Source organism: Aotus nancymaae, unplaced genomic scaffold (genome assembly GCF_030222135.1).
Source record: "Aotus nancymaae isolate 86718 unplaced genomic scaffold, 86718_ANA_hifiasm-v0.15.2.pri h1tg000006l, whole genome shotgun sequence".
NCBI lineage: Eukaryota > Metazoa > Chordata > Mammalia > Primates > Aotidae > Aotus > Aotus nancymaae.
In genome coordinates, this window is record NW_026988417.1 from 45,538,183 (window position 1) to 45,553,102 (window position 14,920).

The 14,920-nt window shown below is 38.3% G+C and overlaps 1 protein-coding gene across 3 annotated transcripts in view; it reads left to right on the forward strand.

The window, feature by feature from the left end:
- Positions 1 to 14,920, forward strand: part of GABRB1 (gamma-aminobutyric acid type A receptor subunit beta1) — a 438,325-nt gene that overhangs the window by 34,268 nt on the left and 389,137 nt on the right. For 2 of the 3 annotated variants that reach the window (XM_064366790.1, XM_064366794.1), the window contains exons 2-3: positions 4,443 to 4,534; positions 4,926 to 4,993. In XM_064366790.1, the coding sequence (XP_064222860.1) occupies positions 4,462 to 4,534; positions 4,926 to 4,993 (141 nt within the window). In that variant the 5' untranslated portion in view covers positions 4,443 to 4,461. Of the gene's footprint in view, positions 1 to 3,965; positions 4,277 to 4,442; positions 4,535 to 4,925; positions 4,994 to 14,920 lie in introns of those variants that run through there. The other variant, XM_064366788.1, reaches the window with a different exon arrangement.

The following is a 14,920-nucleotide window of genomic DNA, read 5'->3' on the forward strand; positions in this document are numbered from 1 at the left end:
GATAATAAATTATCTCACAGCGTTTATTGAATAGCTCATCTTTTCCTACTTTTCCTAAAATAGAAAAGTATTTCTGTGCTCTTTATTTGCTTATACTATTTTGCTTTTTATTCCTACATGAATTCCATGCCAAAGACAAACTGATTCAATTTCTATATAGCTCAATAATGTCTTGATATCTCAAAGGCATATGTCCCCAAATTCCTTCTCTTTTTTTCTTCTTCCAAGTTTTCTTGGCTTTTATTTACCCCTCATTCTTGTATTTAAATTTGGGATTAGTTTCTTAATTTCCACTTAGAATGTAGGAATTTTTATTCAAATTGTTTATATTTCTTACATTGGATAGATTTGACATCCTTACAATGTTGGGTCCTCCCACTTACCCATATGATACATTTTCCATTTATCTAGGTCATATTTTGTGTGTTTAAATAAAATTGTATATTTCACTATGAAGTTCTTGTGCATATTTTTCCCCAGTCATTCCTAGGTACATTAGAATTTATTGTTGTTATTGTAATGGAATCATTTTTCTATTATGTTTTCTTGTTTGCTAACTGCTGTGTAGGGAAATACTAAGAATATGTGTAGGTTCCTGACCCTGAGACACTTCCAACCTAGTTAGAAGTTAACTTTTAGACCTCCCCTATTTCGCTCACAAGAGTAAGCAGCAGATGATAATACGAGTAGGAATTACTGGTGGCTTTCAAGGGGTAGCTTTAACAAATACATATATTTATTTATTTATTTATTTATTTATTTTTATGGTATATATTCAATTTTCTTTTTATATATGATATATTACATTTTATATATGATTATATCATATATATATTAAAAGAAATTTAAATTGAGCTTTGAAGGAAGAAAAGTCTTAAGTAAGAGGACTGACTTGAGGAAAAAGCAATCAATTTCACAGAGAAAGAATGTTTTGGCTTATTTAAGCCATAAAATTTCCCACAATGCATCTAGATTAAGACATTTAAGTTCAATTATTTATGTTTCTAATAATTTTGAAATAATTTAGTTCCCATTTAGTTCCAAAGTTATTCAAGACAGCTTACAAACTATATATATTCAGTGCAACATATCCTTTTTTAAATTAGTAAACTGTGACAAAGAAAAAATAAATTTAGAAATCTAAGGCATTGTAGAGAAATGTAATATATCAAAATGCAGGTCATTCATATCTTACAAAATGACTAAAACTGAGTTGTACACAAGACTCTGACATCTTCAGTAGCCAAACTAAGTAGAGAATTTAATGAATTTTATGGTTTCTATTGTTCATAAGATAAGCTATTCAAACAATAAGACAATTTTCAGAGTACTGAGGTCTGAGAAAAATATCCTCTCAACAGTTCTTGTATATAAGATGCCAAGTGATAGAGTGGACTTCACCTTCTGTAGCATCTCAGTAACAAATGAATGTGATAATGAATATCTTATGACTTTTACTGTTCTTTCAGGTAAATGTAAAACATAATTTCAAAGCAAAATTCAGTGAAATTGATTCACTGGGGCATGCTAAACAATAGGATTCAAGTCTACAAAGTTGCAGATAGTCTTTCTTAATTCAAGAATAAAATCTTGGCTCTTCAGCAGACCCTGCTGAATAAAATCCTAGTTGTTATTCAAAAGTAATTATTGGGGTTTATGAGCAAATGGAAAACATATATCCCAATAAAAACCACATGAAACAAATACTTGGTAGAATGCTTTTTATTAATTGAATTTGAGTAGCAAGGCTAATTTGCAACCATGAACAGATGTAAAACTTGACAAATTTTATGCGAATAGGGACACTGTATTGTTCACTGTTGTATCACCAGCTTTTTGCCTAATATCTGGAACCTAGTAAGTGTTCAATACATATTTGGGAAATAAACAAGTGAGGAAATGAATGAAGTAAAGCTTCATGTATCCTACTTTCTGCAGTGTGACTTTTGCATAGAATCATGCAGCACAGAAGGGTTCCATGCTTCAGCAAGGACCTAAAACATAAATAAGCCTCTCTTTAACCCATAAAAGCAGATATGTATGAATTATACAAGGTAGAGTTGATATCCTTTTAAGAAAATTGAGGACTCTAACTAGTAGTTAGCATTCTTTCCCATAAGGAATGACCCCAGTATTTAAGGTTCTGTGAGGCTCAAATGAGAATTAATATATTTGTAGAATGTCAAGCTCTATACATGTGTAAATGGTTGTACAATTTTTAGACACCCTCCAAATGTGCCCAAATCCTGACCCGTCCAACTATTCAATTTCTCCATTATATTTCTGAAAGCTTGAGCTAGTCTATCACCTCCTCTTTATGCTAAACACTTTCTGACTTTAGTTCCTTTTACCTAGGATATTTTAATAACCCTTTTCCTTCTTGTTTCGTTATCTGGTTCTTCCTCTATGAGTCCATGCTTCACAACATGCAGGAGTAGTTAAATCTATAGAATTTTGGTTGAAATGCAGATTCTGTCATGTATTAGCTATTTGATATTAAACTAGTTAATTTAGTCTTAGTATCCTCATCTATAAAATGGGAATAATAATCATATATAGCACTTTTGGGCTGTTCTAAGGTTTAAATGGGATAATCTAAGTAATGTGCACAATAACTGCCACCTAACCAGCAAGTGATATGTGTTGATTGTTGCTATAATTATTTTACCAGTGAGTTCTAAAGCCTAAATCTGACCCTCACCATCCTTACTGAGACATTTCAGTGATTGCCAGAAGCCTAAATGCAGAGTATGTAATGTTTTTGTAATGTCACCTCAACTTCCCTTTGCACTCTCATCACCTACCTTCTCTCCCTCCCTTTATAATCTGACCAGTCATTTCTGGGTTTAGTTATCCAAGTAGACTGTGGATTTGGCACATGGTGTCCCTCTTTCTGGAATACCCCACCCTCCTTGCTCTGGCAAAAAGCTTTCTCCTCCTTTAAATTACTCCTCCTCTGGAAACGTCTCCCTGGTAGAATTACCAACACTCCTATCACTACATAAACTCTCTAGAGATACACTGAATTTCCTTACACTTGTGTCTATCCCTCTCATTAGATGCGAATTTCTCTAGCTCAAGAACCCTTTTTGAAGCAATTATAAGTCCCAGAATGCCCACAACATAGATTTAATATGTACCATTTAACAAGTGAACAAACACCTAGCCCAGGGCCTTCTGCTTAACAGGTGCTCTATGACATTTGTATAATCGAAGTTACTATATTTGATTTAATTCAAAAATGCTTGCTGCTGCAGAATCCCAACCTACTGGCAAACAGAGGTTAGATTGTCTGGATGTTTCAGGGTTCTGTTAGGGGTCACAAATACCAGCTTATATGCTGTTAACTTAAGAAAGAGATTTTTCTTACTAAAACCTGGAGGAAAAAGTGAGGCTTGCAGCGGATGGCCCCAGAAAAAAAGATTGCCTGCCAAGAACTGCTGCCCCATCCTTTGTTTCCCTCATTTCCCAACCTGGTAGAGAAACTACAAGTGGAGGGAAGAAAAGTAGGGTGGAAGAAAAGTTGGCTTGCCTCTCCTACTCCGCCTCCTACAGAAGTCTACACCAAGCCAGATGTCCTAGGATGCCTCTCAAGGGCACCTGATTTTTGGAGTTCTCAAGGTACAGAGTTTCCTCAGTACCTTTCGTAACACTCTGGCTCCCTCTTTCTCCACTCTTCCCAGCTCCCAGTCACCCCCACCCTCAACCCCTGCTGACCACATCCACCCGGTACCGCCACAGGCAAACAGAGAACAAGAGATCTGCCTCCAGAATCCCGGTTCTGGGACCTCCCTGACTGTCAGCGGAAGATGCCAATCACAGGCAGCCTTAGCTAAATCACTGAGAGCCCAGTAAAAAAAACAAAATCAGGTTGGGGGCTGAAAGGAAATCAATATAGCAACCTCCAGTGCATGAAGGAAACTCCGCTTACACTTGTCGTAGGATTCCCTGCGTGAAAACAGCAGCTTGTCTCTGACTACCCGGAGGACACGGAGCACCCCAAAAAGGAACTTCAGAAGGATTGAAATCTGTTGCCTGTTCCACTAGGAATATTGTTTGCAAGGCACAAGGTGTCTTTTGGTAGTGAGCGCCCTCTGCGCATGCGCAGGTCCATTCGGGAATTACTGCCCAGCAGCAGACTAAGTTGCATTCCTTGAATCTTCGCAGAAAAGACAATTCTTTAATCAGAGTTAGTAATGTGGACAGTACAAAATCGAGAGAGTTTGGGGCTTCTTTCTTTTCCTGTGATGATTACCATGGTCTGTTGTGCACACAGGTGAGATACTGTTGTTTAATCTTTCTCTTTTTTTCTTGGTGTGTTTCTTTTTACGTGCCTGCTGGATCATGTATCTTGTTATTTGGGGGTAGGTGTGCCTGTATCTTTTTATATGTGCTCACGGTTTGTGCTCATTTTGAATACGGTCCTTACTTCTTCCCTTCAGCGCCAACGAACCCAGCAACATGTCATACGTGAAAGAGACAGTGGACAGATTGCTCAAAGGATATGACATTCGCTTGCGGCCGGACTTCGGAGGTAACGCTTCATCTTTTTCAACCTGTAACCCATCCCTAGTTCTCCTTTTCTGTCAAAGATAAATGTCAAAAAAGAAAAAAAAAAGCGTGTCATTTTCGTAAGCGTGCACTATGCCCTGGACACACACACACACACACACCGGGACCCCAGGCTCAGGTGCATGGATCATCAGGCGGAGGCGACCTTTCCCGGGCCGACACACCCTCTGCATAGTCACTGCATCACGCGTGTGCCCACACCTGTTTTCCCAGGCTGTCCCCTGAAAGGGGTGGTGGGGCGAGTAGGGAGGGAGCCCGTTCAGAATGGAGTAAGAGCTGGGAAGCCCCCTTCTCCTCCCCAGCCCGCTGTCACTCAGAGAATCTGTCCCTAATGTGGCCCACCTCCCCGGCAGGCCCCCCGGTGGACGTCGGGATGCGGATCGATGTCGCCAGCATAGACATGGTCTCCGAAGTGAATATGGTGAGTGGCCTCCCAACGGGCCCGGCGGTCCGGCTTACGCAGAAGCGAAATGGACCGGTCCCTGTGCCCTCTGCGTTTCACTGGCGGTCACCTCGCCCCTGGCCCCGGGGGGTCCCACTCCGCACGCGCTCCCCACTCCGGCACACACACCCGGTCACCCCTGGTTTGTAATTTCGACAAACACGGGCTACTGCGGTGTTCCAGGGGAAACGTGCTCGGCACTATTTTGGGAAGAACGGGTGACTGTTGCGCCGTAGATCGGCTGGGGCGGAGTCTGAGCGTTACTTTAGCTGGGTTTCCCTGCGTGTTCGGATGAGGAGGGCACCATCTGCCGGCAGCCGGGAGGCTTGCACTGGGGTCCCCCGACCGGTGGTCGGCAGCCATCACCTCCCCAGGCGCGGCCCGGGCAATCCCCGTGGCCCTCGCAGTCGCAGTCGGCAAGCCCGGATGCACCGAGGCCCCGCCACCCAGCTCACACTCGAGGTTTCAAAGTGTCCCTCCCTCCGGGTTCAGGCACACCGTGTGGCAAGAGCAACAGGCTGAGACGACAGCCCATGCTTGCTAATAGGAAAAGTGCCCGAGCCTGGGTAGGCTTGTCTTGTTCACTCGTGGGAGGTTATGAATTTGTCTTGCTGCATCTTGCAAATTTAACTTGAAACAAAATGGGTCAAGTTATATTGCTTCACTTTACTCTAGAAATCTACGCATGTCTAAAAAGCTTGATAATTTAAGGGACGTTGGAAGGGAGAGGGGGCGACAGTAACATAGCACAGTCCTTTCATTTCCAAGGGGTCTTCTTTCATTTATATTCTCCCTCTCTTTTTGGAAGCTGTTGCAAAATCAACTGAAATAGCTGCCACTTTCCTGTCGGCTGTTTCCGTCCACTGTGGGTAGCAGTTGGCTACTTAGAGTTTCTAACTGTTGCTTCTTGTAAGACAGGGGAAAAAACCTGTTGCTTTTCTAGAATCAGCCACCCAGGGGACAGCTAGATCTACGTGAGCAAAATGCCATTTTTATTCCACTTGTGAAAAAATATTATGGCAGCAGAAATTTAGACATCCTGAATAATTTAAAGAGTAAAACCTTTAGAGATTTTATCACTTTATAGCTATAAAGGCTATTGAATTGTCTTTCATTTCATTCCTACTGTGTCATTTTATTTTAAAATGCTATGGTTTAAGAATTTTTTCTTTTCCTTTTTAGGTTATGTTAGGGAAGAAATAAATGTATCTATAGCTTCTTAAATAGGAGTAGAATAAAAGGTGTGACTAATTTCTGTGCTTTGTACTTGTAGCTGCTCCTGCTTCAAATAATATTTAAAATACTATTTTTTTGAGATACTATTTTTAAATGTCTCTGATTGTCATGCTGGAAAAAGAAACTCAATTTTAAAAACGTAATGCACAATGAATATTTTCTCATTTGGCAAACTGACTTATTGTATTCTGTTTACATACATGTTAATACCACAAAGTAACCCAAAACACAATATTTGCAAACACTCTGAGGAATGTGATAATATGTGCACATATACAAATTGTGCCTAATCTACACAAATGCAACTGGACAAATTAGACAATGAATTAGTTTAACAAGTCTTATTACGTAGATTAATAATAATATTTTCCTTTTCAATCATTGACTTTTGTATCTTGCAAGCATCCACATATAATTTATAAAACAGGAGATTTAAAAAGCTCAAAAAGCAAATGCAGCCTTTGGTCTACCTTGACGTGTAGAGTGCTATGCTTTTCAGAATTTTTAAAAATATATAATTCTGTTGGCTATATTAACATACACTTTTTCAGTTTTTGTTAAACTTAATTAAATAGGGAAGTTGCTATAATCAACAACCACCATAACAAAACAGTTCTGTATAATCAGTTGTTCAGCTGAATTCGTGCACAAGCTGAGAACAAGGATTGACTTTAATTGAAACACCACTGGACAGTTCTTCCTAATGATTAAGTAATACAGTCTGTTTACTCATGGTAACATGTGTATATGCACTTGATTTTTAAAAAATATTCGCCCAACACAGTAAGCCTTTGAAAATACATATTCTACTACAACTCTCATGACCTTTCCTCAACAATGTTAGCGACATAATTAGAAAATAGAAACCACTCAATGTGGAAAAATAATAAACCTTGATTTACTTGTTCTTTCTCGTTTCTCCTTTTAATGAGCACTGCCGACAGACCCTAAAGTTCATTTTATCTTCTCTCAACTATGGCAAAGCATTGAAATAAATAGATTGGAAATAACTCCAAGAAAAATGGAAATAAAGAGAAATGTTTTTAGACTTGAGAGCTCTGTCTAAACACAACTCAGATGGTTAGCCCCATACCCCCATAAGAAAATTGTTTATTATATGTTGTAATTTTATATAATATAAATAGGGTTGGAAGTCCATGGAAAATAAGACTTATTGCTTATTGCTTTTTGTATTAAGCATGTTTCAGTACCCTGATAGGCAATAACTTTTGAGTTATTTAATAGAAAATTTTCATCTACATTAAATCACAAGAATATAATAAAGAGAATGGACAAGAATGTCATAAAAATAGTTTTTAAGAAAATGCAAATTGAATCCATTACTAAAACATTGTTCATATTTATGTTTTCATCCATTATCATTATGACCCATTCCCTGGCTGGGAAAATGACATAACTGTGCATTAAATTAGTGGATTTGAGAATTAGGTTCTGTTCATTTTTGTTTCCTTCCCAAGTAAAATATAATTCCTGTTTGGTTTATACATTGTCTGCTTTAAAGACTAACATCACATTAAGAGCATTTTCTGGTTTCTTAATTTGGGAAAAATGAAGTGTTTTCTTAAAAGGAAAAAAGCAGTCTTTATATAGCAAAGAATCTCTATAATCAAGAATCATTGGTTCTAAGCAAGGGAATGCAAAAATTGTGAATAATAATTCCGATGCAGAAAAAAATATCTACTTGAGAAAAAGACTTTTCAGGCAATAATATTACTGATTAAATTAGAAAGATCTGTTCTTGCATCATGGGTTACATGGTTCGTGTGATAGCAACTACATACTGACATACTGTTACCGTTTTCTAAGCTGTCATCTTAAGAAATCACCATGATTTCCATTTATATATTGTACCCATCAAAGCTTGTCTTTTAAGTTTCTGCCAAGCCACAGACACACACACACACACACACACACACACAAAAGACTGAAGATGAACAGGAAGCAGTTGGAGTAAACGGAGACAAGAGCTCCCAGAAATTGTCCTTAACGTAACCACTAACATCTGCTACTATAAAGCCAGTAAGACACAGTAGTAAGCAGGTTTTCTCTTTGAACAGTAGTTTGGGAAAACATGATATTAACTACCTGCAAACAAGTAGTTGAAGTCTTGTATTTCAAATTCCAGCGACTAGCTGTTCCTTCTTATTCAAGAGGAGGATCCTGATTAACATAGGAGCTCCAACCAGGCAGCTTTCTGTACCTGATCTGAAGACACGATGGTCCAAATGGCCACCCTCAGAAACCCTTACATTGAATGAGTCCTAACTAAACATAGGACTCAATCCAGGTTGTCCCCAATATGAGATAGCTATCATGGATTCATTGTCTTTCCTTCCTTCATGCATAAATGAGTATAACAGTAAATGCTCTTACAGAGATTACAGTGAACAACGACAGAAATGAAAATTAGCCAATTTTATAAATGATGCTTAAGGAAAAACAAATTTAATTTACCAAATATCCACTTAGAATTCACTGTTTCTGTTGTGGTGGTGGTGATTTTAATATTAGACTCTGGAAGTTTCTGGTACATACTTCAATTACATCTCATTACTATCACTGTGGTGACCCAAAAGAGTAACTGCTTGTCAGATTGCCAGTCTCCACACGCATTTCTCTAGGTCACTGCTTCTCAAATCTTTCACATGTACCTGAATCACTCTAGGATCTTATTAAAATGCCAATTCTGAGTCAGAGGTGTGGGATGGGGCCTGGCATTCTGCGTTTTTCCTGGGCAATGCTGATTGCTGGTATGTACATTGCACTTTGAATATCAAAGTAGTACATCATCCTAAATTCTAGCTTCATTAAGAAATTGGCTGGGTGTAGTGGCTTACACCCATAATTCCAGCACTTTGGGAGGCCAAGGTGGGTGGATCACTTGAGGTCAGGAATTCAAGACTAGCCTGGCCAACATGGTGAAACCCCATCTCTACCAAAAACACAAAAGTCATCTGGACGTTGTGGCGTGTGCCTGTTGTCCAAGCTACTCTGGAAGCTGAGGCATGAGAGTCACTTGAACCCGAGAGGCAGAGGTTGCAATGAGCCACTCCAGCATGTGCAATAGAGCAAAACGGTTAAAAAAAAAAAAAAGAAATGAACATATTTTCCTTTCAAATTTCTCTATGAATGTTGTTGTTTAAGTTGCAGGTTAATTTCCTGCTGGTTAAACAGGTACCTGTTCTCTAAAGGGAAAGTTAATTCCATAATTGCTGATAACCAATAGGACAAAGGCAGGAGTCTGGATGATGGGGCTTGAACTAAACTAATAAATTGTCTTCCTGATTGTATTTATACCCATGAATCAACCAATCTCAAATGATGGCAATGAAAACATTTCCAAGTACAGTAACTCTACAATACTATCCTATTGCTTTACAGAAACACCTATGACTTTTTTCTTCAGAATAAAGAACACTGCAAACTGTTTTTTCACCACTGAGGAGCTAGCAATAACTTTGTAAAATAGCCTAAACATACTCTTGATGTTGTCAGTAAATTCTCTGAGGTTATAATAGAATTTCCTTTGCAAACAGAACAAATAGGAGAGTACCATTTAAAAGCAGAAACAGGTATTAGCAAGCATATGAATGCATTTTACTCTTATGTGAGTAATCACACAAGTTTTTCTTTTAGGTGCTGGATTATAATTTTATAACATCTGGAGAGGCTGAGAAAGGAAAATCTTCCCTTTGCCTGTCTGTTTGGGGATAACTTTTTTTTTTTTTTTTTTTTTTTACTCTAAGCTGCATTAAAGCAAGCCTATCTAGATTGTTTTAAAGTTTGAATTCACATTTGAAAGCCTGGAATTTTAGGATTGCAGAATCAGACTGGCTATTATAGTGTGAAAAGCAATGAAATAAATAGTAACTTACTGAACATTTTCCATATGTGAGGTATGGTTATCAGTGCTTTACATTAATAGCTTATTTAATCCTTTACTTAATGCTATGCAATTCTTATCCCCCCTTTACAGATTGAAAAACTGAGATTGAGAGAGGGAGAAACGTTGTTAGGTTAAATAACTTACTCAGAATGGGCTAGTGAATGGGCAGTGCCAAAATTTGAAACCAGGCAGGCTGTCTCCAGGGTGTGGCTCCTAACTACTAGGCTAGTAAAAAAACAGCCTAAGACTTTGAGTGAGTAATTTGGCTTCTCTAGGCCTCAGGTTTCTTCTTTGTAAAATCAAGGTAAATTACATAATTGCTAAAACTCTTTCCAGTTCAAAGATCCTATAATAAAAAGTTAGATATTTAAAGATTTTAGACTCTGTCAAAATAAAATTCTCTTACTAGATTGTCTTATTCCATCATATTCTCCTGGTAGGCGAGTCAGTCACAAGAATTTATTGAATTCCCACTGAATGCAAATGACAGTAGCCTCCTTAGAACACCGAAGTACTGATTGTGTCCATTCTAGGACCTCTTGAATTATTATTTTAATTAGTCATGGCATCCTCATCCAACTTTTTCTTCCTTAAACACATTCACAAAGACAGCAACAAGAAGCAATGATCTTCAAAATGAGACTGGCCTAATGCCTGGTTTATATTGTATTGAACATTAGAGCCAAGACTAAATTGGAATTATTTCTATGAGGAGCTGTCCATTGTATTTAAACGGGGAACACTGCCCCACCACAACTGAAGTAACATTTTTTTGTCAATACATGTTGTGAAACGAAAAGAAACTGTTATTTTTGTAGATCTGAGCATCCCAAAGGATTTACCCAAACTGCCTAAAATCCTTCTATGAGGTGACTGAGAAATGAGGGGTAAAACCAGGGTGTTTGTCTTAGCTGAATCTCACTTAATATCCATTCTTTAAGTTTCTGATGATTTTTGTCTTGGCAGGCCCCAAATACTTCATAGCACCTTCAAAATACTCATACACAAATGAAATCTTGCATTTTCAAGAAAAGTAAAACATTTCAAAACAGAAAAGAATGGTTTAAATGTTTCCAATTGGCTTATGTTTCAGTGAGGGGGCTCAAATGACACAATCATACTTGAAAGTCATAAGAGGAAGAATTGGTAGATGTTTATAGTTGATTAAATGTTAGTGCATAGTTCATCCATAAACCATATGAGCACTGAAATTCTTTTTCCTAAAATACTTCTGTTTTCAGCAGATCATACATTTCATGAAGTTCCGTGACTTCTATGTATTGAAAGGGAAGGAAGTTAATACTGGCATTCAGCAATCTATTATTCATTACTTGGCAGATGTGATTAAGAAAAGGTTTAAAATTAATTCATATCAGTAGTGAAATCTTAGAAAAAGTCTGGCCACAAAAGAAACCCCTGAAAGATTCATTTTTTGTCTTTAGTGAGCCCAGTTACCCCTTTTAGAGTCCTCATAGTCCTCATTGCTACTCTTCTACTAAGTGAATAGACGTATCTTTCCCTGACTCTCACGTCCCCAATAAAATCTGTTACCGTACTGTGAATTTAAGAATAAGGGATAATTTTCCAGTAGCATTGATCCAACTACTCTAGCAAAAAAAAAAAATACAAAAAAACAGACAAGTAGATGTGGTCTCTGTTCTTGTGGAGGTTATAGTTTTTTTGTTTTTTTTTTGGAACAGAGTCTCACTCTGTCACCCAGGCTGGAATGCAGTGGTGTGTTCTCAGCTCACTGGAACCTCCAGCTCCCGAGTTCAAGCGATTCTTCTGCCTCAGCCTCCTGAGTAGCTGGGAATACAGGGGTGCGCGACCATGGCTGGCTAATTTTTGTATTTTTAGTAGAGACAGGTTTCACCATATTAACCAGGCTGATCCTGAACCCCTGACTTCGAGATCCACCCACCTCGGCCTCACAAAATGCTGGGGTTACAGGCATAAGCCACTGCGCCTGGCTGGTTATAATCTTTTTTTAAAAACAAACAATTTAAAGTTTCCAATCTCGCAGTGGAGATTTTCTTTTTCAGAAGAATGCCTTTTTTGAAAAGTATATTTTTGAAAGAAGAACTATGGATTCAAAACCTCCATAGTTATCTTGGTCTGTGTGGTAGGTGCTATGATAGAGATATGTATGTATAGGATCCTATGGGAGCACAGGTTGTTAGTTTATAAGGCATGATGAAGGGTTAATGCCTGAAATGAATCTTAGCAAAGAATAGTAGTTAGAAATTGTGTAGAAGTTCTCATTTGCAGCCTATACACATTTCCATGCAAATGAAAGGGCATATGCATTGGGAGGTGTGCCTGAAAACAGCATGAAGTGTTCTGGGAACTACAGATAATTCCTATTGTGAGAACGTAAAAGGCAGAGGGAGGATTGTCAAGAGATCAGACTGCGTGCTAAAACCAAGGTACAGGAAAATGTTATTGAATGCTCTCATTGTGTAAAAAGAAGCCTCTCTATAAATATATGTTTGTTTGTATATGCACTGACAATTTCTGGAAGGATACACACAAGAAAATAAGTAATAGTTGTAATCTTCTGGAGGTGGAACAAGGACCACAAGTGGACTGCAGAGGGATACAGTCTTTTATATACCTCTTTGAACTGTTGGTTTAAAAAAATCTTATATGTACGTGTCATTCACTTTCATTTTAAAAAGAGAATTCGTACTACACACTCACATGCATCAGATAAAGAAATGATGCTGAAATGTCCATGCTGAGGAAATGGACCCTAATCCTGAAATCCAGAACATCTTGGCAAAGGTTTTAATGGGATCTGTGTTTTACATTTTAGATTCTTGCAGCTATGTGGAGGATGAAGTAGAGAAGGCTAAAACTGAGAAAGTGTTATGAAGCTATGAGAGTGTTTCAAGGTCCAGATAAGAGAAAATAGATGCCTAAACTAGTACTTTCCATAGACATAGACAGAAACATGTTATTCAGGAGAAATCAGAGGAATTTAGTGACTCTTTGGATGATAGTGATTAGAGAAGAAATGAGCCCTGGATCCCCTCCAAGGTTCCATATTAAGTGATTGACATAGCGGCACCATGTGCCTAGGGAGGGAACCCAGGGCCAGGAGCACCACAATATCTCTTTACTGCTGAAATGAACATGTTTTCAGAAAAAAAAGTTAGAATATAAATATATGTTGTAAGGTACTTGGGGAAGCACTAAGGCAGAATATTGAATATTTGCATCAATGAACTGTTTCTTCTTATTCTGTTCACAAATAAGGTGAGTTCTACAGAGATAGATCCTTAAGTCCATAAATGTGGTGATGAGTTAGAGATAGGGTTAGGGATAGGGAGAAAGCGAGCTGGGCAAAGACAGAGTGGAGTAAAGTCAACTTTATTCCACTTAGAATAAAGTGGTTAGAGATAGGGAGAAAGAGTGCTGGGCAAGACAGAGTGGAATAAAGTCAACTTTAATTATCCCTGGTAATATGGTTCTTTATCTAGGCAGACCCAGACTCTGACAGGATTTAGAGCATGCTTTTCAAATCCCTCCAGAGGCGTGATCTTTGTGTTCTGTTTTAGATGCCTTTATAAAACCTTAGAGGTAGGGGAAATAGATGTGTGGGAAACTTACTTACACAGCATCTGGTCTCTTCTCCACTGTATCGCTAAAGTGATTCAGAGTCCTTCTGGAACATTGTGTTTCCATGTGAGATTGCATGAAAGCAGTGTGAGTTCTTGTAGAAAGTGTATTTGGTGATGAAATGCAACCGGATATAACAGGCAGGGCAAATGAGGCTGACAGCATGCCTTGAGAAATGAAGCTTACCTGCCAGGAAATTAAAAAGTGACTCTCAGTAGCTTTGCAAAAGAATGGAAACATGTGAATGGCCTGTTGGGTATGATTCTAAAGACGAATTCAACAGATCCCTGTCCCCTACAAGTTGGTCTCCTGGAAAGAGGAAATCTCTTTAAGCAAAGTCTTATTCATAGATTGTACTGTTTCATTTAGAGAAAGACAGAGAAGCAGCTAGAGAAATAGATTCAAATAGAAGATGACCCTTTGGTAACTGTTAGCAGTCAGATGTTCCTTCCCTACCTCTACTGAAAAAGAGGGTCCCTACCTCTACTGAAAAAGAGTATGGATGAAGGCCCTTCAGATACAACAGGAAAAATTAGAGGTTAGATGCCTTGGTTCTTGTCGCTGAATGATCAGGGAAGTTGCTAAGAGTGAATCCCACTTGAATGATAGGATTTATTTGGTATCTTTCCTGAAAGCAGAGAAATAAATTTGTCGAAAGCTCAGGATCTCTGCCTACTCTAAACTTCTGTGACTCATGGAGAGATGTTTTTCTTATGATTTATTATTTTCAAGGGAATGATACACAATTCTCTAGTCAAGGGAAATAGCTTTGTTGTCTCCATGGAGACAGTTCAATGACATTTATTTGGAATCCCACCTGTGTCTAGAACATTTTCTCATGTCAGTGGTCATTATTTCTACCTCCTGCCACCCGCAAACCCTCTGCCACCCAAATGCATTTAGGTCTACTTCAAAACCCACAGGAAATCGTATTTTTTTCTATGGAGTCTTTTCTGCAGCCTCACCAGAGAGAATTATTCTGGAAAAATAATATCTGGTGCATATTAGGAAATCAAGTCTCATAAAAGACAAAAGACCTGATATAATTTAAGAATCATCCATATAAAGGTCTTCCTAACCTTACCTTTTCCCCACTACTATGTAAGCTTTTGGAAGCTTAGAATTGTATTCTTTATATTCTC